Source organism: Anthonomus grandis, chromosome 3, assembly GCF_022605725.1.
Source record: "Anthonomus grandis grandis chromosome 3, icAntGran1.3, whole genome shotgun sequence".
Classification (NCBI taxonomy): Eukaryota; Metazoa; Arthropoda; class Insecta; order Coleoptera; family Curculionidae; genus Anthonomus; species Anthonomus grandis.
The window spans coordinates 3,368,584-3,395,540 of NC_065548.1; the positions used below are offsets into that span (position 1 = coordinate 3,368,584).

At 34.5% G+C, this 26,957-nt stretch overlaps 1 protein-coding gene and 1 long non-coding RNA gene across 14 annotated transcripts in view; one reads left to right on the top strand and one right to left on the bottom strand.

Moving 5' to 3' along the window:
* Positions 1-26,957, top strand: part of LOC126733889 (bromodomain-containing protein 3-like) — a 90,579-nt gene that overhangs the window by 32,758 nt on the left and 30,864 nt on the right. For 10 of the 13 annotated variants that reach the window (XM_050437330.1, XM_050437327.1, XM_050437326.1 and 7 more), the window contains 6 exons: positions 1,881-2,034; positions 2,117-2,252; positions 4,000-4,176; positions 11,376-11,609; positions 16,231-16,401; positions 16,866-16,985. In XM_050437330.1, the coding sequence (XP_050293287.1) occupies positions 1,881-2,034; positions 2,117-2,252; positions 4,000-4,176; positions 11,376-11,609; positions 16,231-16,401; positions 16,866-16,985 (992 nt within the window). The remainder of the gene's footprint in view (positions 1-1,880; positions 2,035-2,116; positions 2,253-3,999; positions 4,177-11,375; positions 11,610-16,230; positions 16,402-16,865; positions 16,986-26,957) is intronic. The other 3 variants (XM_050437334.1, XM_050437336.1, XM_050437335.1) reach the window with 2 other exon arrangements.
* LOC126733898 (uncharacterized) overlaps positions 26,303-26,957 on the bottom strand; it is a 134,289-nt gene continuing 133,634 nt past the window's right edge. Inside the window, exon 3 of the long non-coding RNA XR_007659897.1 lies at positions 26,303-26,399. This is a non-coding gene — a long non-coding RNA (uncharacterized LOC126733898). The remainder of the gene's footprint in view (positions 26,400-26,957) is intronic.

The window sequence follows — 26,957 nt, forward strand, 5'->3', positions numbered from 1 at the left end:
GTCTGACATAAACAGTTTGTGTGTTTCAAAGTGTGCCACAATCCGCAATTTCAAAATCAACTTTCTTCATTAATGGTATTGCTTGGGTCATTAACATTAGAATTTTTTGGCAACGGAATTACTTAAGCAATTTTAAGGCTCAAAAAAAAATTCCTTTTCTTAAGCATTAACGTCAGTCGGTTACACAGCCCCTAACCTCATTATATCTTAGTAAATTGAATGAAAAAGGAGGTTTATTTTTTTAAAATCTTGTGAGTAGATGATTTAATTTTGTGTTTTTATAGAAGTTGCTGAAAAAACCTTGTTTTAGTTTTCTAAATCAAACATCACTTTGGAGTGATGTTTTATTGCAACATGTATTTTTTTTTTCATTTATAAGAAGACCCAACAAGCAGGTTTGAGCTTTTGCCAATAATATTTTTGTTATATGCTAATTTATACTTTCTCATTTTATTTTTATACTTTTTCCTTTATGCCTTCCTCATATTAATAAGGTAACCGGAGGAGAAATTCTGACAGAGTTCAGACAGAAAGTGTAATTTTTTACCCATAGATGTGTGATAGTGAACCAGGGCTTCTTAAGTCCATTAAGATTTATCTCTGAGTGTCTGAGAGACTACTCTAGTCTTTTTCACAAACCTGTTTATAAAAGTCAGCAAAACCTTTCTGTGTAAGGGTAAATTTTACCTCCTTTCCAATACCATATTGCTTGATATCTAATTGCATATATAAAACCACTTTTTTTTAAATTGCAAACCACTACTGTATCTCATACTTCTTTGATGTTCTAATTAAAAAGTTGACCAGACAAATGTTTCTACATTTTGGTTCTTTTATTGTTGTTTTTGTAACTAAATAAATGTATTAAATCACGTAAAATGTCCACATATCAAAGCATCATGAGGAGGGGCAGGACTGTTTAAATTAGCAAACTAGTAGCATTTTTAATGCTGGTAAAAAACCTAAAATTTTAAACAAAAAAGTTCATAATGACTTCTCCTAGGTTACAAATTAATGAAGGTATGACACCAGAAGGCAAACAATTAAATTCTATCGAAAAACTTTATTATTTTTAACATCAACTTATAATGTTACAAAATAAAAATAAAATAATTTTGGGCACGTTTTTCAACTGCTCGAACTGTCTTTTAAGTATGGCCCTACCATCTATTTAGGTTATCTTTTTCCTGACTGCAGTCTTTAAAGCGTCGACGGTATCCTACCTTCGCTTGTAATGTGGTCCTTTAATTAAGCCCACAAGAAAAGATCAAGTGGAGTTAGATCTGGCGATCTGGGAGGCCACTGGATGGGGCCATATGTTCCTATCCAGTGATCATTAAAAGTAGTACTTAAAAAATGATAAGTACCTGAAAATGCAGATGATGTCTACGTATAAGATCCAATTCGTGTAAAAAATTATTCAAGATTTCCATAATAAATTCCACATATCTTTCACCAGTTAGGGTGAAGTACAGGCCAACAATTTTTGAACCAATTATATCGCACCAAACGTTGAAACTGAAAGGGACTCGTTGGATGTACTAACATGTTGGACTTTTTGGATGTACTAACAAACGATTTTCCCTTGATCAATAACGGTGGTGTTCTCTATTAAGCATTCCAGAATTTGATTTCAACAGATTTCTCGCCAATTATTTGCACATTAATATGCATTATTTTGAAGCCAATGATACTAGTTCTTTTGTGTTTCATCGTGGCCCACTTGTCCAATTATCTTGCTCTACTTACTTTTTTAATTTAGTAACTTAACACCTGAATATAAAACATCATAATTTGAAACGTTTTCACAACTGTTCTATAGCACCTGACCAGTTTTCCACGACTAATTGAAATGTTTTCATAAATATTTTTTGGTTTAGATTCGCAAAAATCCCTGACGAACCACTGAACAGGATAAGCGGTACTGTTTCGCAGGAATCCAGCTCGTCCGGATTAGAATCTGAAAGCTCCAGTGATACGGAGGATTCGGAAGAAGAGCGACGGAATAAGCAATTAAAGCAACTCGAAAAGGAGGTGAGCTATAGTTTTAAGTTTAGTAAAAAAAGTGTACGAGAAACGCTCCAAAGGTTTACTTGAAACTAATCGGGTGTTTCAGTTGTCGGCCATGCAAGAAAGGATGAGAAAATTAGTGGAGGAGAGCACCAAACGGAAAAAAGAAAAGAAGAAGCAGAAGATCGAGAAGCCTAAAAAGGGATCGATGCAACCTTTGAATTCAGTTCCAAATAGTACTGGTAAGGTTTTTGTTCATTCTTATTTTTTTAGTTGTATGTTACAAAGTATTTTTTAAATAGTTAGAGAAACTTAGTTCTTGGGTTTATTAATAAGTAAGGAAACTCCTTAAAGTCAGTATTATTTTTAACACTTTTGGGCCTATAATTTGCTTAAAATTGCCCTTACAGTTAAGTGTTTTTCACACTTAAAGTGGGTTTTTAAACCGGATATTTAAGAAAAAGTTTCATTAACCGGGGAATTTCTCAAAAACACTCCACTCAATCTAATCGCACAAATTCGTTAGAGCTGAATGTCAGGATGATTTTCGTTTCTTCAGAATCTGCCATCAAATATGCGAATTTCCAACAGTGTGTCTGTTTCCTGGGTGTTCACCTTGATTTGGGGCCGACATGTCTAGGAGCTAAGTAAAAAAGCTCGGTCTTATTCTGAGTTTAGTGTGTACTCTTGAAAGTATATTCTAGAATGGGGACATTCTTTTTGCCTTATAGAGAAAATGTTTCAGGAGTCTGGGAAGTCTGGAATACAGGCATGAATGCTGTCAGGTTTTTGTTCAGCTGATATTGCCTTGTACTTGGTTTTTCAGCTCCTTCCAAAGGTTTTCAATAGGGTTAAGGTCAGGCGATTGTGATGCCCATTCCAGAACCGAAACCCTATTTTGTGAAAACCATTGTTTAACAATCCATGGCGTACGTTTAAGGTCCTTATCTTGTTGATACATCCACCTTTTAGACATATTTTCTTCGGCATATGGTAGCATGACTCTATCCAAGATATCCAAATAACTTTCTTTTGTCATGGTCTCTTTAATCCAAAATATGGGACCTACTGCATTGTAGGAAAAACAGCCCCGCAGTTTGATATTTCCACATCTGTGCTTAACTGTGCCTATTGGTTCCTAGGATTATATTGTTCTTTCTTCCTCCTTACGAAACTCCTAACGAATATTATTTCATCTGATGCGAATAAGTTGATCTTCATCTCATCACTAAAAAGACTGTTGCACCAATTTCTTTGAAAATTTTCATTAAAAAATATTCTTAATAAATGGCAGTCTTTGTTTTATAGTCTTTTTGCTTAGAAATGGGACTTTTCTGGCCACTTGACCATATAATTTTTGATCTTGCAAACGTCGTCTTCTTATCGTCCTAGTGTAAAATACTTAGGCTTAAGTTTCGCGTTATAGAGGTAGATGTGGCAAAAGGTTGTTTACTGATTTCGCGTACAATAAGCTTATCAGTCTTCCGTGTGGTTTTTCTTGGACGGCCTCGATTTTCAGGCACATTTTCTGTTTTTTTTTTGTGTTTTTTAAACTCTGGAGACTACACAAGGTGATCTTTTAAGCACATTTGCAATAAATGCATAGGATTTATTTTCTTGACTTCTCAATTGCAAAATTAGACGCATATTGACCCCTATTTACCAACGCGATGCAACGATCTTGTTGAATCACAGATTAAATGCCAGAAGAAAATGCGTAGTATTTTATTTGGAAATTCCAACATATAGTAAAGCTAATTCAGTTTGATGTGGAATTTGATATGCACTCTTATTTTTTTGGCCACAACTGTATAATGCTTTCTCATAAGCCTTTTACCGTAAAAAATTACGAATTTCGCGTATACACATCCATTAAATCCTTTTTTTTTTTAATTCGGCGTTTTATTTACCTCCTTTTGTAAATATCGTATTTAAACACAAAATAATGATCATGTAACGGTCGAAATCTGAAAACGAAGCAATAATTAGGCGGGAAGACGTCGACGAATCAGGGACCGGGCGGCATCGGCGGGGGCGGCAAACAATTGCCGACCGCCCCGGATAGCGTCGGCGCAGAGGACGGCGTGTCCGAAACTAAAACGGGCGGCGGGGCGGAACGAGGGGGCGGCGCGCAGGCCGCCACCGCCAAGACGCCCAAAACTAAAGGTAAGGTCGGGTAGAAGGAGAGCCGAAACTGGGTTGTTGGTTGAGGTTTTTATTATTATTATTATTATTATTATTATTATTAAATTAGATTTTTATTTTTACGTTGTTGTCGCATTTAATGTTTTTCCATGGTGGCCACTAGGTGATTGAATAAACCGAGTTGATGGCTATCTTAGAATAACATTGGATAAGCGAAAACTAAATTTTATGTTATTGGCATGGATTACAGTAGTCTTGAATATGCGGAAACGATAATTATGGTATTGATGCATGGAGTCTTGTAGATTTTTATCGATTTCTCTTAATTATATTGAAATAATTTAGCAGTGACGTTGTCTCGATACCAACGACCACGTTTCTAGTGCATGTGACTAGATTAACGCCCCAAAATCTTTCAATTGTAGGCCTTTGACGCTTAGTGTAAACGTATTTCAAGCTTTAAGTGAATCAAAACATGTAATTCTAGCACCGCTTTTATTTTTAATCCAGTCGCACGCACCGCTTCTTCTGTTTGACCTTACTTTCGTAAATTTTGGTTGATTTATACACTAGTGTACTGGTTTCAGTAGTTATTATGTAAAACTTATTGATTTTTAGATGTACGGAGGTGAATGGAAAATATTAATCCCTCAAATCTCTTGGAAAATAAAACATTTATTAAAGATTAATTAAAAAATCGTTACGCAATTGAAGCCTATTTAAAAAATATCGCATACATTCAGAGCAGATCTCGTTTTAGTTCACATAGAACATTGAAAGCTTTTAAATGTTCTAAGCGTATCGATATTCAATTATATGCGAATAGGCGCATCACTTATAATATTGCACTTACAGTAACCAAATTATTATTTTACAGTGTGTATTAGACAAATAGAATAAATTGCATAATAAATAAATGGGGATATTCTCGAAAAAACCCGTCAGACACGTCGATAGGTATTTTTATTTGTCTATTTTTTTAGCACAAAAAAATTGTACAGGGTGCCTCATTATGTAGCAGTGGACAATATCAACTTTCTTATTTTAAATGCGACGCCCTGTATAATTTTTGGATTCTTTGGAATCTTAAATCATTATAATAAAACAGATAAAGTAATCGTGTTCTACAGAAAAACCACTATCAAAATCATGTTTTCCTTTTTATTGTATTAAATAATAACGGAAATACAGGGGGCGTCCCAAAATCCAAAACTTTCAAAATCACTCGGTGGATTGAAAAACTATGACTGTAACACAATTATGCGAAAACCGCAAGGCTCGAGCTCCTATAGCATCCGAGATAACCTTCAAAAGTGTCCAAATTTGGATACCCTGTGCATGAAATATGACCACTGTTACATTTTTTTTTTGTTAAAAAAATAGGTAAGTAAAAGTACCAATCGATGTATCTATGAGCGTTTTTTTTTTTTTTTTAAAAACGTCCCTATTTATTTATTATGGAGTTTATTCCATTTAGCTGATACACACTGAATACTATATTTCTATCCATAAATCACACACACAAGTTTGCAATTTTTACTCTTTAAGAATTGATTTTCTGAAGAGCCATATCAGAGTACTGTCTCAAGTTTGACAAAAACAAAACGATGTTTATTATATCGAAAGCCTTGGAAAAGTCACAAAAATTATACATAAGTGAATCAAACAGCTTTAGAATGCTGTTTGCAGACACTTCTGTCACTTTTATATATTTCCCGACTTAATAACAGGAATCAGGAAACTGTCCTGAAAACGGTTTTCATAGTGACGACAACTCTGGCTTCTTACAGTTATTACTATTATACACTTCCGCGCAACATTAACCGGACAACGAAAATTTGGTTCAAAGTCAATCGCTAATCACATTTTCAGTATTGCATCGATTTTGATATAAAATTTTTTGCCGAGTTTTAGGCCGTTTTTTCGTCATAATTTTTTCATATCGAAACTTCCAAGATTCTCTATTGATTTGTTAATTGCAAGTGGAATTTTACTCTAAACTTTTAAACACCCGGTGGAGAAAATTTACAACCTAATAATGATTCTGTTTGCTGCATTTTCAGGCCCCATCTTAACAAATTGTTTTTTGAAACGAAAAGCACTGCAAGCTTGAAGGAAACAATACAATAATGCTTTAGTAGCAAAAATTTCCTTTTAAAAATATTGCAAACTTGGCTGTTCTGACAATGGAAATATGCAGACACCGTGGCATGTCACAAATATTATTGTCAACGAATTACAGATTTAATTTTGCTGTACATTTTTAGTTTTTTTAAGCGTTTTTTAAGTTATTTTTGAATGTGCGTTTCGGAGCTGTTGCGTAAGCCCTAGGTTTAAAAATGATGGGCCCAAACTGGTTCTTGTTCAAGTAGACCTGAACAGGGAAGACGAAGGGCCACAAACTAGTGTTGTAAAAATCCGGATTAATTCAATATCCGGACAGTATTGATTCGGATGAATTGAAAATTCGGTTTTTTCATCCGGATTAATTCATCCTCTCGATGTCTCGCCCGTTTGGCAAATTATGTCATGTTTCTGGCTCGATGTTCGACCGTCCGGATAAACGTTTTTTATAGCTGTTTTTCGAATATAAGGTATGCATTATGCAACCCATTAGACATTTCGTTTTTACGGATTTCTACATGATGTTAAAACTAAAATAGCCAATTATGTATGTAATAAATGAAGTGTATTTTAAACGATGCAAAATATCAATACGAAAATACTTTGTTGCCGATTGCCGGGTTATTTATCCGGACGATTTAATTCGGATTCTCTTAGCCGGTGAAACGTGGAACTTCGTGGGCCTCGTGCAAGCTCATACAATTATTTCATCGTCGGGCTAACGGACGACGGGTGGCGTGTGTCCGGACGATTTAGATATCCGGATTGATTCGGAATAATTTGATATTCGGATTGAACGGACGATTAATCCGGACTCTTCGCATCACTACCACAAACGCAGTTGAGGATCGATTTCTTCGTCTTTAAATTCTTTGAGAATGAACAGCCTCTGCTCCCGTTAAGGTAAGAAGGCTGACAGATGTTCACGGTACCTTGGTTTCACCTGATACCGTACGAAAAAAGTCAGCGAATCAGAATTTAACATCTCGTGTATCTGCTACAAACAGGTCAGAGAACATTTTATCTTGGTGCATGATAATGCTCGACCTCACATAGCACAAATAACAAGGCAATATTAAATCGACGGTCGAATACATGAACGAGAAAGAATGAATGAAAATGTTATTCAAGCTCGTGTATTTTATTACGTTCTTGACTTAAAACTTCTTTTGCTAAGACAAAAATACATAGTAGACCTTTGCTAGCAGCTTTCTCCAAGCAATGTGTTTCCTCTGAACTCCTTTATACGGTCTTCTAAAGCATTTTGAGTAACTTTAAAAATATCTGCGGATTTTTTTGTACCCCATAGTTTCACTTTGGACAGCCTCAGTTGCTCTTAGCATGTCATTTTCCAACAAAAGGTTGTGCAAGGTTTTATTTCAAAAAAAATATTAAAATGGAAAAAATATATGAAAAATACCATCCCTAGCCAGTTTTGCCGCAACTGTAGCTCTAAGACAAATCTGTCAATAGATTAAAAACATAACTTACAATTCAATTACTTTATAAAAATAAATTGGCTACAGATACAAGCGTTTCATGCTAAATCTTTTGTTAACCTGGTTATTAGTGAACTGTAGAAACGATGAAAATATATAAAAATAAAGTCACGTACCTTAAGAAACACGTTTTCTAAAAAAACTCGCGAAAGCTTCAATATTGGCGCTATACAATTGTTTCACCGACTGGTGAGGGCGCCACCGGATATGAAAATAAGGGAACTACCCGGTTTTGCCTCGCTACCTTTAAGCCAGTGCTTTTTCTTTAAGAATACAGATATCGAAATGAATCAAAGAACAAGTTGTTAAGAGAAGATGGTGCTTGAAAATGCATCAAAAATAATCATTATTCGGTTGTAAATGTGTTTAAAAGTTGATTTTTTATTAACCCCTGTATAATAAAAAATCTGTTGGAAATTTTTGTAAGTTCGATATGAAAAAATGATGATCTTTATTGACTTACCCTCAATATTAAGACGTGGGCAGTGTACCTCTTTTGATGATGATACCACCTTACTATGGCATGATACAGATGCACAATTTCTACTCATGAGGATTTATGCAGGATCAAGACTTGGTGTGACTGTAATTATTTGTCCTTTAATGTAACCAAGACAAATGTTTTAAATTTTAAGTGTAGACTAGAGAATGTGCTTTTAAACACAAATAATAACAAGTTTCAGGGTCTAATAATCACTGCACAACAAATCGAAGGTTATTTTATGTTGACTGAAATATTTTTATTGTTGTTTACTAATTCGAGGCATCTGATTTCGAATCTGTCATCAGTTTTACTCTAACAGCTCGAGTTGTTTAGATATAGCTACGTTCTTCTCATTTATCTTTATTTTTGGTTTTTTATCTATTATAGTCGCGTTTTAGATAAATTATTGTAATTTTCATCATGACTTCGCTAAGAAGGGTCTGCATTAACGATCCGAATTGTTTTTGTTATATTTGTGGTGAATATGTTTTTCAAAAATTTCGATTGAATATGTCAGACTTTGTGAAACGAGCGTATTTAGAGTGTTTTGGTTTTCCTTTGGAAACAGATAACAAGTGCTGGGTGCCCAATATTGTGTGCAAAATTTGTGTTGAAGAATTACGTTTATGGGCCACTAAGAAGAGACTCTCTTTTAAATTCCAATCCCCAATGATTTGGCGTGAACCTTTAAATCATCACGATGACTGCTATTTTTGCGTTGTTAATATAAAAGGAATCAACAAGACGAACCGCTCCAAATGGATTTACCCCACATCAACATCAGCTGTGAGGCCTGTAAGGAGCTCAAAAGATACATCTTTACCATTACCATCTACATCTACAGAAAGTTCTGATGAATTGAATGAACTGAGTAGCATGAGCGATGACGAGTTTGTTCCAGAAAATCTCTTTGAACCAAAACCACTCGATCAAAGTGCACTTGATGATTTAATTAGAGACCTTGGACTATCCAAAACTTCGTCTGAATTATTGGCCTATCTTTTAACTAAAGAAACTAAAGTTTCTTATTACCGCACTCGAGAAAAAGACTTACTTCCCTTTTTCGCTGAGGAGGATAATTTTGTATTTTGTACTAATATTTCTGGTTTAATGACTGCCATGGGCTTGCAGAAATATGAACCAATCGATTGGCGTTTATTTATTGACTCGTCAAAACGGAGTTTGAAGTGTGTACTATTGCACAACGGAAATAAACTAGGCTCCATACCAATAGCACATTCAACTAAAGTTAAGGAAGAATACCCCACAATAGCACTGGTCATGAACAAAATCAAATATAACGATCATAAATGGGTGATTTGCGTTGATCTTAAGATGGTGAACTTCCTTTTAGGACAACAAGGAGGCTACACTAAATATCCTTGTTTTATGTGTTTATGGGATAGTAGAGCAAAATCAGAACATTGGTCAAGAAAAGAATGGCCCTCTAGGGAAGCACTACTTCCAGGTAGTCTTAATGTTATAAATGAACCTCTAGTGCCACGAGATCGTATCATATTGCCACCCCTGCACATTAAACTAGGTTTAATGAAGCAATATGTTAAGGCATTAAATAAAGATGGTGAATGTTTCAAATATATTTCAAGGAAATTTCCAAGTCTAAGTTCAGAAAAACTCAAGGCAGGTATATTTGATGGTCCACAAATTCGCAAGTTGGTAAACGATCCTAATTTCACCAGCTCAATGTCAGAAATTGAGAAGAATGCATGGGATTCCTTTGTTTGGGTTATCCAAAATTTCTTAGGTAATAGGAAGGGTGATGATTACATTGCGCACGTCGAAGAGATGTTGTCACACTTCCAGCGACTTGGATGTAACATGAGCATCAAAGTGCACTTCCTACGCAGCCATTTACACCATTTTCCTGAAAATCTCGGTGACATGAGTGAAGAACAGGGTGAACGATTCCACCAAGATCTTCGAACCATGGAGGAACGATTTCAGGGTCGCTGGGATGCACATATGTTGGCCGATTTTTGCTGGAGTATTCAGAGTAGCAGTTCATTCAAAACTAGTAGAAAATCATATAAAAGAAAATTCCTGAGTGTATAGTTCTTGTAATTAAAAATGTTTGTACGTTGAGTGTATTTTTAATTCCCAAAAATACTCCCTCCTTTTAACTCAAAAACTAGAGCTGACACATATAAACTGATGACATTATTTAATATCAGCATTAAAAATAAGCCTAGAATCATAAAAATATTCCATGCAACATACATGCTGTTGGGCGGTGTAATAGATGACAAATTAAAGTTCGATAGACATATAGAGCAATTATCGCTAAAAGTTGCTTCTGGTTGCTTTGCAATTAGAACCATTGCCAGTCAACTTAATAAACAAACATCAAAAAGTGCTTATTTTGCCTTAATTGATTCCCACTTGAGGTATGGTATCTGCTTTTGGGGATCAGGTTACTTGTTTTGATCTATCTTTATTTTGTAAAAGCGCGCCCTAAGATACCTCTGCAATATTCGATATAGAGAATCTTGTAAAGCATATTTTATTTCTGAAAAAAATTTAACAGCCACCTTACCATCAATATTTAGACTCGAATCTGATTGCTTAATGCATAAAAAATATTCGACAGCAATTACTTCTCAGAATACTATTGTTACTCACTCTACATTTAAAATAAACCTTCCTATACCTAGATCCTCCATGAGCTATCATTCTATTATTTACTTTAGTAAGAAACTATTTAACCATCTTCCATTAGAAGGATTTCTAATTATCTTAAATTAAAAAGGAAAGTTAGGAAAATACTCAGATGAGCTTATTATAGTGTGGATGATGATTTGAGAACATTTATAGCTGTATTGTAATTTTATTCAGTCTCTTACATTTATAAGTTTTATTTTATGTAGTAGATTATTATAATTTAATATGGAAAAGCTTTGTGGAATAGAAAAGCCTAAAATTCGGCAAGAAATTATCAAAACCGATGTAAAACTGAAAAAGTTAATAAGTATTGAATTTTAACCGAATTTTCGTTGTCCGGTTAATTTGACGGGTCAGTGTATTTTACACAAACGCCTTTTGAACCTGTACCCTCCTTAAGAAATGAAAAGGGTGAAAATGAGAAATTCTTTCAGGTATTCGTGGTCCGAAACCGGCGGCGCCAGCACCGACGGGAGCAGCAGCGGGCGGTCCGCCGGCCAAACGGGCGAAAACCGGTCGCACGGGACCGGGGGGCGCGGGGCCCGGCCGTAAGAAGGCCCAACCCGCCCCCGTCGCTCCCGCCTTCGATAGCGAAGACGAGGATATCGCTAAACCGATGTCTTACGACGAGAAGCGGCAGCTATCGTTGGACATCAATAAGCTACCGGGTAAGTTGTATTCATAATAACCTGAAGACTTATTAGACAGTTTTTGGTAGAACAAGACATATTATCGCAAACGCTAATACACATCCTAATTGACCGTTTAAAATAATAGTTTTTGGGACTTCTTAGATAGCGATTATGAAGATCTATTTTTACTCAATGTTTCGTCAAAATGTAGTAGTAACAGGTAGAGTTGTATGGTGCTTTTAATATGACCAATTTTACGGTGGATTTTTTTGCCATCTTACAAATATGGCATTTTTCGTTCAATTTACATCATATTCGAATGCAGTTCACGAGCGAAGAGCCCCAATTCCAAATTGCGGGAATTTATTGATGGTACTGTAGAGGCTATATTATGTAACCCAACAGAAATTTATGAAATATAATACTAGGGATACAAACGCTATGATTGCATTAAATATCAAGAAGTTACAGGTCTAGATGCACTGAAAAAAATATGTAAGAATAATTTTTCTTTATAAAAAAAACATACAAATAGGGACGTTAACACATTATCAAAACAATCTTTATAAAACTATAATTGAAATAGTGAAGAAATAGTCCATACTTGCAGTGGGGTCGTAGGTTAAGGTAAAATGAAAATCCTACAGTCTCCTTCCACTTATTTATTAAACATTTAGTTATTAAAAATTCCCGACATGTTTCGGATAGTGGTGTCCATCATCAGGGGGTACGAAAAGGAAATAGTTCCGAACAAAAGACAAACAGCCACAGAAAAAACTTATCATTTAAAAAATTAATCTAAGGTACACTTAGAAAGGTTTAAAATTGGTATTAGATATACGCCCCAGGGTTTGATTACATATCAAAAAAACCCTCTATTATTATTTTTTATTTTTTTTTATTTATTTACATTCTGTTGTTGACAAGCACCTAACAGTATGCTAAAAAAATTATATTCGAAACTCAAACGTAGGTAACATCTATGGGAGAAGTTGTAAAAGTACCGTGACACCTGATGGTGTGTTACTACAATTTTTTTGGTAAAAGCAAGAGGAAAGTAGAAGGTTCATAGAAAACATATTAGACGGCGCCGTTAACATAATGACTCGTACGTTGTGAAGGAGGAAAGCAACGGATAAGTACTATGTAAAAGAAATTGTAAACGGTAAGAACTATGTATTAAGAGACTATGAAGAGTTAAGAACTTTGCAAGACATATTTATACTATCAACCACAGTTTTAATCCAGCTACTGACTTAAAGCTATTACATTTTTGCCGGAAAAGCAATAAACTTGATCTATTGGAAATACTCGAAATAAATAAAGCTACACAAAACAACCACCATTACTGTGTAATGATCAAGTACATCATTCTGGTACTCACTTTTTCAACTCGTTGTGTCTTAACTCTTCATAGTCTCTGAATACATCGTTCTTACCCTTTACAATTTCTTCTATATAGTACTTATCCGTTGCTTTTCTCTTTCACAAAGTACGAATTATTATGTTAACCGCGCCATCTAATATCTTCTCTATGAACCTTCTGCTTTCCTCTTGCTTTTACCAAAAAAATTGTAGTAACACACCATCAGGTACCATGGTACTTTTACAACTTCTCCCATAGATGTTACCTACGTTTGAGTTTCGAATATATATTTTTTAGCATACCGTTCGGTGCTTGTCAACAACAGAATGTAAATAAATAAAATTAAAAAAAACAATAATAATAAATAGAAGGTTTTTGACGGAATTTTTTGGTAGAGATATGAAGGGCTTTTGTTGAAAATTAAAGCATGACATGAAATAAAATCGCTGCGTGAAGTTTACGACGGTTTTTCATGTCAAGCCAATTTGAAGGTTTCAATTTGTGAATAACAGGGTCGAATTTTCTGATACCATATACAAATCTCAAACAGGCTCTCTGAACTCGCTGCACTCTAACTTAATCCTGCTTGGTCAAACAGGGACCATAAACCGTATCACAATAATTTAAAGAGGCTCAATACAAGTGCGTCTGTTAAAGTTAATTTTAGTTTCTGATCTAATGCATGCCTATGCAAATACAGGATACATTTTAATTCAGTATCTAATACAGGGTGTCAATTTGAAAACTTCCCACCCCTATTATCTCGAAACGGGTTAGGTTTTTATAAAATCGCTAGGACACGTCGATTTTATTATCGAGGGGGAACAATTTTTATGCAGAAATCACTTCGCCTCTTTCAACCCCCTACCCCCCAGAACCTCCCTCTCAAAAATCTTAAATGGCAATAGGGGTTGAGTGATACCTCATTTGAAAGAACTTTTTATTCTCTACATTTTGGCACCTTATTTTTTAAATTTGAGTGCTGCGTTGCCAAGTTAGGGTTATTTAAACATTGTTAAATTACTTATTATTAAACATTATTCCTGTAAGTGTTTTAATTACGTTAAAGCTATGATTTGCATTGAAACATGTTATTTAGGTTAATATTACATTGAAACATGTTATTTAGGTTAATATTATTTTTACTAAACATTTGCATAGCCGTTACAATTATGGTCTTTACAAAAGCACGCCTAAAATTTATTTTATTAACACATCTACTTTAAGAGGTGTTCAAAGTGTTCTCCATTGTTCTCCAAACAAAAATAAAGTCTATTCTCAAATTCTTCCCGAACATTCTGAAATACCTCTTCTGGAATAGCCCTACTTGCCTCTGTAATTCTTCTTTTTAAATCTTCGATATCATCAGGCTGAGTTTTGTAAACAACCGATTTTATGTGCCCCCATAAAAAAAAATCTAACGGCGTTATGTCTGGTGACCTAGCAGGCCATTCTATCGGTCCCCTTCTACCAATCCATTGGTTAGGGAATCTGTTATTCAACCACTCCCGCACTGGCCGAAAATAATGCGGCGTAGCTCCATCTTGCTGAAAGTGTAGTTCGTTTTCTTGCAAAATGTTACCAACTTGATTTTCCAGTTCAGTTGTTATCAAAGGATCAATTACATCTTCAAGTAGGTGTAAGTAGAGCTCTCCAGTTAAGTTTTGTTCAATAAACAACGGTCCTATAACAGAATTTCCAAGAATACCGGCCCAAACATTAATTTTTTGTGGCCGCTGTGTAGCACCCTCTCTGAAAATGTGGGGATTGTCCTCACTCCAGTATCGACAATTCTGTCTATTGACATGGCCGTTTAGGAAAAAGGTACATTCATCACTGAAGCAAATGTTGCTTACCACAATTGCACGAGTGTTTATTAAGTTGGACATAATTTCGCAAAACTCTATTCTCCTATCAAAATCGTCCTCATGAAGTTCCTGTAAAATTTGCATCTTGTACGGATGATATTTATGTAACTGTAATGCTCGTCGTACAGTTTCATGTGACATTCCAGTTAGACGTGCTACTGTACGGAGAGAATTGGTGGGTTCTGCAACGAATGTTCCCAAAATCTCTACTTGAGCATCTTCGTTTAAAACACGCCGACTTGCCCTTTTTTTGTTTCCAACTGAACCCGTTTCATTAAATTTAGCTACTACGTCCAAAATGTATCTGTGACTTACATTACAATTAGGATTTCTATTATTAAAAACTTCTGCCGTTCTTCTTGCGCATCTTCCTTGCTCGCCATAAATAAAAATCATTTCAATTCTTTGCCTAAGCGTGTATACCATAGTAACTAACAATAACACACAAATTATCGAAATAAATTTTAACTGATTTAAATACCTAGTGACATTGACTGGTAGGAAAGTTCACTAAATACTATTTTAAATTTCGGATCATATCATCGAACTGTATTGAGACGAATTCCATTGCAAACGAAAATAAACAAAAAAGAAAAAAAATTAAATGTTTATCTTTCATGACCAAAAGAATTTGTCGGATTGATAAACACTTTCAGTGAGAAATGCACCGGTTCGCTTTATGGTCAAACACGTTCCAATAGAAATCATAGCTTCAACGTATTTAAAACACTTACAGGAATAATGTTTAATAATAAGTAATTTAACAATGTTTAAATAACCCTAACTTGGCAACGCAGCACTCAAATTTAAAAAATAAGGTGCCAAAATGTAGAGAATAAAAAGTTCTTTCAAATGAGGTATCACTCAACCCCTATTGCCATTTAAGATTTTTGAGAGGGAGGTTCTGGGGGGTAGGGGGTTGAAAGAGGCGAAGTGATTTCTGCATAAAAATTGTTCCCCCTCGATAATAAAATCGACGTGTCCTAGCGATTTTATAAAAACCTAACCCGTTTCGAGATAATAGGTGTGGGAAGTTTTCAAATTGACACCCTGTATAACTTCCAGGTTTCGTGCTCTTTGAACACAGCATAATTGTGAATTATTTAATTTTAGTTTAAGTTGGTTTTTTATATCGGTTTTATGCTTCCCAAAAATTAGTACCTTAGTTTTTGTAAACCTTGGGGGCGCCACAGTAGAGAGTGCCTTTGTCCGAGCAGCCTTTATCTGTTTGCACATATTGAACTCTTTCAGATAAATAACTTTATTGGATAACTTTATTTTTATAAGATTTATCTTATCTAATAGTATAAGAACACAAGAATTTCCAGCATCCATTACCGTTAACCGGATCACATTTTCGACCTACCAAAAACTGTCTCTTGGATTATTTGGAACAATTTGAACATGTAAATGTAATTTTTAGGTGATAAACTTGGCCGGGTGGTGCATATAATCCAATCTAGGGAGCCGTCCCTAAGAGATTCCAACCCCGACGAGATCGAAATCGATTTCGAAACGTTAAAACCGTCTACGCTCAGGGAACTGGAGAGTTACGTAGCGTCCTGTCTCAGAAAAAAGCCACGTAAGCCTTATTGTAAGTTCCATTGCCTTGCGTCTGTTTATTACTCCAACGTCTCTTACCACCATAGAAGCACAAGTCTCCTCTTTATTTTATTTTTTGTCTTTGTTATTACGATCCCAACCCTTTTGTGTATAATTGTGTATAATTCGGTCACGGAATTAACTTTTGAATTCAGTCAATACCGTGACGATAACAGACGTATGTAATTGGAACTAATAGATTTCTAAGCATGGTAGAGCTTTGACATAACTTTCATGTAATTAAAAGAAACAATAGTATTTCGTTCGCTTCTTTCATCGGTATGTTCCTTTAAGCTTTTAACAACGAGACGATTTACCTTTGAAGCGTTTTGTTAAGTTTTGCTCATTTTTTTTAAAATTTCATTTTGCATAACATGGTGTTGGATTTTCGTAGGAATTAATTATAATAGGGATTATTGTTGTCGATTAACGTGTGGGTTTCGCGTTTGTTCACAGATAAAAAGTTACCGGGGAAATCAAAAGAAGAACAAATCGCCGAAAAGAAAAAGGAACTGGAAGATCGGCTGCTCGACGTGAACCACAAGATTGGGCCTACGAAGAAAGCACCTAAGAAAGGTAAGTGATTATTGTATCCAATGATTGAAATAGGTATCCAATAAAGGTTTTCAGAATTTTATTTTTATTGGTTTTTGAGTTATAGGTATTTTGTGAAAATTAAAAAACAAAATTCAAAATTCTGTAGTTTTTTAAAAACGTTTGAATCGGTGTCCAGCTAAATTAAAATTTTATTTCCACTGGTTTTTGAAAAATAGGCATTTTGAAAAATTTTCAAAAAAAAAATCTACCTCTCGAATAAATGTTTTTTTTTTTCAAAATTCTGTGAGTTTTTTGGTAAATGCTGAACTAGGTATCCAGTTAAATTATCTTAGGAATTTGTGTAAAAATTTTCAAAATATTATTTGTACTGGGTTTCGCGATATGGGCGTTTTCTGAAAGAGTTTGAAAAAGAATTTTTTTTTTCTGAAAATCCTCGACATTTTTGAAAAACGCTGAAAGAGGTGTGCAGTCAAATTACTTCTGGAATATGTATAAAAATTTTTAGAATTTTATTAGTACTCGTTTTTGAATTACGGGAATTTAGTCAAATTTTTTAAATAAATCGTTCTTTAAAAAAAATTGTTTTTCTCAAAACCTTGACTGAATTTTTTTTGAAATACTGAAATATGTGTCCAATCAAATAATCCGAGAAATTTTCAGGATTGTCTTTTTATTGATTTTTGAGATATGGGCACTTCGTTAAACTTTGGAAAAAAATTGCAAATCTAAAAATATCTTTTCTCAAAATTTTGTTGATTTTTTGAAAAACGCACACGTGTGTAGTTAAATTCTTCCAGGAATTCGTATAGAAACTTTTAAAATGTAATTTAAACTAATTTTTTGAGTTATGGACATTTTGTATATTTTTGAAATAATAAATGGATTTGTTCAAAACTTACTTTTTTAGAAAATGCTAAAATAGGTACAGTATCGGACAAAAATTAAGCGACGCTATAATATTCCTAAAAAACTTTGTGACTGTACCTCGTATAATTAAGAACAATTTTGTAGTATCCGTACATACCCTTGTTAATCGTATTTAAACATTCTTTGCCTCTTGTGATGAGTAAATTGTTGTATGTTTTTATGCATTTTTTCATGGACAAAAATAAAGCGACTTGATCGATATTGTTCATACCATTAGTAGATAAACATCGGTTTTGGTCGGCATCAAATCTATATTTTGTTTAAAAATGCCTTGTGGTAAAAGTTTTTCTATTGATCTTAAAGAAAGAATTATTGCATCGTATAAGATGGGAACACCACAATACGTAATAAAACAAGAACTAAGGGTTTCAAAATCTGTTGTGTCGAGGACCATTCAGAACTATCGAATTAGAGGAAAAGTAGTTAACTGAAAGCAGACGGGTAGACCGAGAAAAACTTCAAAGAAACTTGATACAAAAATTAAAAGGATCTCTCAGGCAAATCCTTTTCTGTCAGCAAAGCAAATTCTGGCTGAAGCTGGGGGGCTCTAATGTTTCCTCTCGAACGATACAGCGCAGACTAGTTGAAGCAGGCTTAAAAGCATGCAAACCTGCCTAAAAACCGCTTCTTAGTAAGAAGAATATTAAAGCACGCCTTCTGTTTGCAGAACAACATGCTCACTGGACACCAGAGCAATGGAAAAAAGTACTTTTTAGTGATGAGTCAAAGTTTAATTTGTATAAAAGTGATGGTGTTCTTGAGATATTGACAAATCTCGGTTTCACCTGCATAGGATATGCTGATGATATCGTTATTATAGTCAAAGGCAGGTATAAGGGCACTTTATACGACCTCATACAAAGAAGCCTAAGCATCACGGAAGAATGGTGCACATCAGTGGGGCTGAGCATAAATTCAGCGAAAACTACTATCGTACCATTCACTCGTAAAAGGAAAATGCAACCCACCAGGGACATCCACCTGGGCGGACAAGTTGTACATACATCGGATGAAGTAAAATATCTAGGAGTGACACTGAATAGTAAGCTTAGTTGGAACAAGCATCTAGAATTCACAGTAAACAAGGCCACTAAAGCCATTATGATCTGTAGGAACCTAGCGGGTAAAAACTGGGGATGCTCCCCAAAAATACTGCGATGGATGTACACCATGATGGTTAAACCCATAATCACATATGGGGCAGTGGTGTGGCATGACACTACAAAGTTAAGTACAGTAAGGCGTAAACTTGACAAGGTTCAAAGACTTGCATGCGTATGCATCACAGGAGCTATGAAAACATGCCCCACAGCAGCACTGGAGGTCATAGTTGACCTGGCACCTCTTCACCTGGCAGTAGAGGGAGCTGCTAAAAGGGCCATGTTCAGATTAGCAAGGGATAAAACGAACAGTAGGGACATTGATCAGAGAGCCTGGGTATCTCAAACAAGATCCATTCCCCTGTTTGATCTTCCCAAGGACGATATAACTCGGGAATATCACTTTGTTAGGAATTTCAGTACAAAAACTGACAGCAAAAGTGACTGGGAAAATGGATCTGTCGCCCGCTCACTTAAACAGAATACTATCAAATGGTACACAGATGGTTAAACTAAAACTAAAACCGAAAAAGGAACAGGAGCTGGAGTATTTGGGCCTGGCACCAAATACTCAGAGCCACTGGGAAAATACACCAGTGTCTTTCAAGCGGAAATACACGCTATAGAAAGATGCGCTCAATTAATCCTGAACAAAGACTACCTCAAGCAGGACATCGCAATCTTCACCGACAGTCAAGCAGCCATAGCAGCACTGAGTTCACATGTCATCAGTTCTAAAATGGTAAGAGACTGTTTGGGCAAACTTAATGAGGTAGGAAAGAGAAATAAAGTCACAATATTGTGGGTACCTGGACATACAGGCGTGCAAGGTAACGAAGAAGCCAATATTCTGGCAAAAAAGGGATCTGGTTCTCAATTTGTAGGACCGGAACCTTTCTGCGGCATAGGAAAGAATACTTACCTATATGAGCTTACAAAAATGGAGGATCAACTCAGAGAAAGCCTCTGGGATGATCATCCAGGGTTGAGACACTCCAAGATGTTCCTTGGAACCCTCGACCCAAAAAAATCTAAAGCTCTAGTAAGTTTAACTAAAACTAAACTACGGATTGTAACAGGATTCCTAACAGGGCACTGTCACCTTCGAGAACACCGCAGGAAACTAAAACTAGAACAGACAGGTGAATGCAGATTCTGTGGGGAAGAGAAAGAGACCCCAGAACACCTAGTAACTACATGCGAAACAGTTGCCGAAAGTCGTGCCATGCACCTCGGTAATTATGAAATTCCAGAAGGAAATATCTCATTACTGGAACCGTCACAACTACTAGCCTTTATTAAAGCCATAGGATTGTACGAAGTAATTTGACTTGAGAATAACATCAAGCAGTAATTAGAAAGGGGCACACAATAGATCTTTTAGGTCGCAGTGAAACTTCACCCTTATTTTAATCTAATCTAATCTAATCTGATGGTGTTCAATATATTCACAGCATAAAGAAACCAGCAGTCTCACTCCGCTCGAAAATGTAAGCGAACTAATAGCATCCTTAGCCATGCCGCAGCCATGTTCTCCGGATGCCGAGCTCACTGTTTATCGAACTGTGTTCATAGGTGTATCGCCTAGTTCAGCGCCGTACTTAGTGACTATTTTAATAGCATTTTTACAAAGCGTAGCGTTTTTTATAAAAACTTTTGTATTAAAAGAGGGGTATGTCAAAAATTATTAATGAAGCAAAATAATTGACTTTGCCAAAGTTTTTAATAGCTGCAAATTTGGCTGTATGGCTTAAATAACATAATTAAGCATCAATTAAAGTTGCAGCAATGTAATATTTTTTTTTTGGATTTTTAAGGACAGTATTTATATTTCTGCCATTTTAACAGTGTTGCCATATTTAAAAGAGTTGTAAAATTGTATAATTTTACTTTAGTTGGTACTTAATAATATAACAAAAATTCGCAGATGTTAGAATTGTTTTGAATTGTTGCCAACTATTTGTCTTTATTTATTGGCCTAAGAGTTTTTATTTGTTTTGAAATATTACTTTATTTGTATAATTAGTTATTCTTAAACTACTATGTAGTCAGATGTTAATCTAAAAGCGTTACTATACAGGGTGTTAATTAAGTATGTACCATAAATTATTTAACAGGCGATTGTTTGAGTAATTTTAAGACAAAAAGTTCATATGAACATAGGTCCGCATGTTCTCTGGCGGTGTTATTTATAACATTAAGGAGCTAATTTACCCCTAACATGATTAAATTTATTAGGTTCAGTGTAATCTCGAACGGGACCTGAAGAAATATTTGTGGCAAAAAAATTGGGGCACCTGAATTTTGTGCCATTTTTAATATCTTATTTGATTTACTCAAATACAAATACAACTTTTTCGTATCTCGCTTATTTTTCGAGAAAAAAAAAAGTCCACTTAATTGCATATCCCTGGATCACACAAGGAATTTGGGGAAAAGTTTCATTTGGAATTCATTATTAACTAAGCAAGATACGAAAAAAATTCAAGAGACAGAAAAGTTTTATTTGTATAATCCACAGAACATAATAAAAATTGCACAAAAGTCAGTGGCATATATTTTAGTTGTTGTTAAATTTTAACACCCTGTATATTGAGAACGAAGAATTTCTGGACATATGTTTATATGAACTTTTTGTTTTAAAATTACTCAAAGAATCGTCTCTTAAATTTATGGTACATACCTAATTAACTTCCTGCACGTATTCTTCTATATCGTCGTTGTTAGATGTAGAAATGCGATGTTTATTTTTGTTTAAATATTTTGTTAATGTATGAACTTTATTTATATTAAAAAATCAATATTTGTACTATGTAGGTATTTTTATTTTACAAGATAATAACATCTAAAAAAATGTTTAAGTCCGGCTCTAGCCAAGGCAAAACCCACGTGGATCGTAGCGAGTGTCAGCGGCATCCCTACTATAAGCAAAAATGCCTCGCCTGCGTTAGTACACATGCACCGAACTCGCTTATTCAAGCCAATGTATTTTTATTGAAGTGCGACTGCTGGTTTCTTTATGCTGTGATATATTCGTCGGTAAAAGACTTGACCCAAGGCAGTAGCGGCTCGTCAGGGGACGCGGGTGAAGCGCCGCTTCACCACAAATTTTAAAAAATTTAAGAGTTTTAAAATCGACATCTTACAATTTAGTTTCTTTTATATTTTATAACAAATTAATTCTTTATTTTATTTGATTTATCAAAATTAGTGTAATCCTATAAAGAATATATTTGTAAAAGTATTCAGAAACCCGAGCGCGCTAAACATATTCTCATAAGAGCAGCGGCGACCGCCACCGCATGTGTCAATGCAGCACAATTAGCAGAAACAATAATCCGCTGCAACACCTCCCCCGCGCTTACGACGGTTGCTATGGCAACGGACGGACAAACACGCGGGGTAATTTACAGAACGGCGCTGCGTATGCATGCCGCTGCCAGGTTCTTATTCTATTGACTTAGTTCTTGTTTATCGGAAGTAAATTCCATCGCGTTCGGGAATTTTTTTTATAAAATGTTGCCGTTATATGACCCAATTTGCATCTTGATAGAAACACCGTTTTCTAGGTGGAAAAACGATGATAAAAAGGACTTTTTAAATTCAGAGGGACCTAAGCCTTTTCTCGATATAGAAAAGCAGGGAAAATCAAAAGATAGAACCTTCGTTCGTAGGTTTAGAAATCAGTGGTACTCTGACTATAAGTGGTTGTGCGGTAGTGTTTATTTAAAAAAACTATTTTGTCTGCCCTGTCTGATTATTGGTGTGAAATCGAGTGTATGGAATAAAGAGGGATTTAATAATTTTGGAAATGTGACAAGAGGTTGTAGTAGACATGAAGCATCTTCGGAGCACATTCAATCTGCCTTGTCCTTTGTGAATTTAAAAAAAAACCTTACAACTATTGAAGACGCTCTGAAGGAAAATTCCAGGTTATGTATAAAACAATTTAACGATAAAGTACTATTAAATAGAAGGTTTATGCAGTTACCTATTCGTGCTACTGTGTATTTAGCCAAGCAAGAGCTAGCATTTCGGGGGCATGATGAAACTTATTCTTCGGACAATCGTGGTAATTTTAAAGAACTTTTGCACTCGTACATATCGATTAGTAACATAGATATTCAAGAGCATTATACAAAGGTATCATCTATTTTCTCTGCCAATTCAAAAACTATTCAAAATTAACTAATAGACTGCATTTCCGATTATCTCGATGAACATATAGACCGCGAAATAAAAGAATGTAATTTTTTTTCTATTCAAGTGGACGATTCAACGGACATTCTTCAAAAGTCCCAATGCAGCATAATAATTAGATTTGTTAATAGTGCAGGGAAAGTGGTCGAAAGATTTTTAGGATTCTTCGATGTAAGTTCGGACCGAACAGCTGATGTTCTTTTTAACTTAGTTACCAAAAGAATAGAAAAATATGATTATCGTTCGAAATTAGTGGGGCAGTGTTTTGACGGAGCTAGTGTTATGTCTGGACATCTAAATGGTCTGCAATCAAAAATTAAAGTTGAAGCTCCACAAGCCGTTTTTGTACACTGTGCAGCCCACCGTTTTAATTTAGTACTCCAACAGAGTTGCAGTACTATACCACAATGTCGTATTTTTTTTGCAAATGTGAATAGTTTTCCCTCATTTTTTCATCATTCTTCAAAAAGAACTTATGTAGCTGATCAGATCATTAAAAGAAGAATACCTACGTCAGCAATAACGCGATGGACATCTAACTCTAAGATTGTAAATGTTATTCATAATGAATGGGATGTTTTAAAACAAGTATTTGCTGAAATTAGAGATGACAAAACTTCGGATCAAACTTCAATAACTCAAAGCGTTGGTTTCTTGAACCACCTCCATGATTTTGAGTTTGGTCTTTTCATCAGCATTTTCAGTGACATTTTCGAAATTACTAATATTCTTTTTGACACGTTACAGAAACGTTCACTAAATATTAGCCTTTGCATGTCACAAATTCAGAACACCCAGCAACTTATTAAAGAAAAGAGAAATGAAAACAGTTTCCAATCATTATTTGATTTCGTGAGTTTGAGAGTGTCAGTGCCATCGAATTATCGTCATGGACGAAAAACTTTGACGACCAAAGAACTTTTTCAAAAGTACAAAGTTCTATATTATGAACTTTTAGATACAATATTAGGACAAATTGATACGAGGTTTCAAGATTTGGAAAAAATTGCTTTTGTTTCGTTGATAGATACAACTAAGTTTGAAGAGTATTCTAGGGATTTTCCCATTGAATCATTAAATAATTTAAAAGACTCTTTCCCTAATATATTTACTGATTTGCCACGGCTAAAAAATGAATTAAACTTCATCTATAATGACGAAAATAACCGCAATATTCAGTTAGATAAACTGTTGGAACAGTTACACGAAAATAGTGACATTTTTAAAGAAGCTGCAAAATTAATTCGTCTAATTGTGACCATTCCTTCTACAAGTGTTTCAGTTGAACGAAGTTTTTCTTGCTTAAAAAGAATTAAAACATACCTACGGAATTCAATGACAAAAAATAGGCTTACTAACTTAGCAAAGATTTCTATTAAAAAGGAACTTTTAAATGAACTTATAAGTGTAGAACCATTTTATGACGATATCATCGATAAATTTGCAGCTTTAAAAGACCGAAGAATAGACCTTATCTTTAAAAAGTAAATAAATACTGCCTCGGATGTAACAATAAGCGTGGGTAAGTGTCTCTCTAATATTAAGTTTTTATTGTGTTTTAAAATTTTGTTTTTGCTGCTTATGGTATATTTTAGGTTTTGCGCTTCACCTCTTCCTAAAGTCACGAGCCGCCACTGACCCAAGGTACTGTAAAACATGGAGGTGGCAACGTGTTAGTGTGGGGTTGTTTCTCTGGCTATATGAAATGGGACCAAATTGAGGGCATTATGGATAGGTTTAAGTATAAAATATATCCTTGAAAATGTCATGCTACCTTATGCGGAATGGAATATGCCACTACGTTTTGTTTTCCAACACGACAATGATCCAAAACATACAGCAAAATGTATAAAAGAATGGTTAATTGAAAATAAAATAGCCATTCTTAAATGGCCAGCCCAATCGCCCGATCTTAACCCGATCGAAAACCTGTGGCAAATTGTGGATAGGCAACTTAGAAGTTAAACCTATAAAAACAAAGAGTACATTTTTAAAGAAATTAAAAATATTGATTAAGATATAATTGATAATTTAATTTCTTTCATGCCTCAAAGGTGCCGCCAAGTAATCGCAAATAAAGGCTTGTGGACTAAATATTAAGGGCGCAATCTGATAATGTTTTCTTTTATTTTTATTGTAAGCGTCGCTTAATTTTTGTCGTATAGAAATATTTAACTTTTCTTTCTCTTTTTATGATCTTGTTTATACGGAAGAATTTTAATGAGTGTATTTGTTTTATTGAGTTTTAATTCTTCTTGTGTTTTTGCTTTTTTAATAAATGAAAAAAACTGTATCGTCGCTCTATTTTTGTTCGATTCTGTATGTAGTCAAATATCCTTGGAATACGTGGAGTCATTTTTAGCACTTTGTTTCTACTTGTTTTTGACATATGGGCCTTTAGCGAAAGTTTGAAAAAAATCAAAAAATTGTTTTCCTGAAACCCTGTATATTTATTGAAAAAAGTAAATTTAAAATTATAAAGTTTGTCATAATTATTTATTATACTATTGTGACATTTTCATAGCTATAACTAAGTAATTTACAAAATAAAAATATCTAAAATTATCAAATTTCACGAAAATAAGTACCTATTTATTTCTAAAACGCAGCTATTTAGGTATAAGAATAAGTTATATTAAATTAAATTTTTCCTTGTATAATGCTGATTAAATCAAGCTACGGGAAGTTAATCAAGATGGTCTCTTAAAATCAGAACTGTGAACTCTAAAAACGACTCAAAACGAAACAGGAAAATTTTTAAAATCAAAGGTGTTTCTAATTATCTTTATAAGCGCCAACGCTGCAGTACTGAAAATATTCTAGACCGATAGAGCGTTGTCTGTTATCATGGTTACCAAATTTTCAAAAAAATGCTACGTACCATGGGTCGTCAATCGCTCTATTTGTAGCGTAATTGAGATTCTATAACACTTCTCTTCAGTGGCGTATAATTACAAATAAATAACCTCAATCTTCTTAAGTATTGCACTTTTTCAAATAAACCCATATAAACCGAACGTATTATTTACTACTCTTTATATCTCAAAAAATCCTAACTATTTTTTCTCTTTTTATCTTAGAAACAGCTACTCTTATTCATAAATGTCCTAAACCTCCCTCTAACACTGGTCATATGACTCGCCAGGTTAACGATTTTTCCTTACCAATCCCTACATCCTCCCTCACCAAGAACTCACTTATATACCTTAGCAAAAAAAAATTCCAACCATGTTCCTCTATGTATCAGACAAATTTTAGAAGTTAAGAAATTAAAATCGCTTTTATTATCCAGGGCATATTATAGCCTTGACGATTTTTTTAATGATACCTTTTGACCTATGCTCTGACATCATTTTAGTGTTTTAGTTTTGTTCCCCACAATTCTGTTCGACTTTGTTATTTAATCTACCTCAGTATAAAATAAACCAAATGGAGAAAATACAAAATAGAGCTATGAGACAAATTTTAAAATGTAGTTGGTGTACGCCAATTAAATGTATGTTGAATGTTTTGAATATGTTGTCTGTGAAGCAAAGGGTTTTATTTAATGTGTATCTGTTTGTTTTTAAACTTAAACATAATTTGTTACCTAACTATTTGTGTAATCGATTGAAGGTATTTAGTGATATTCATAGTTATCATACAAGAAATCGTACAGATTTTATTTTATTGGAACGGTGCAATTCGACCCAAATGCAAAACTCGGTTTTATATAAGGGATTATCTGAATTTAACAAATTACCTGTGATAATAAAAAACTGTG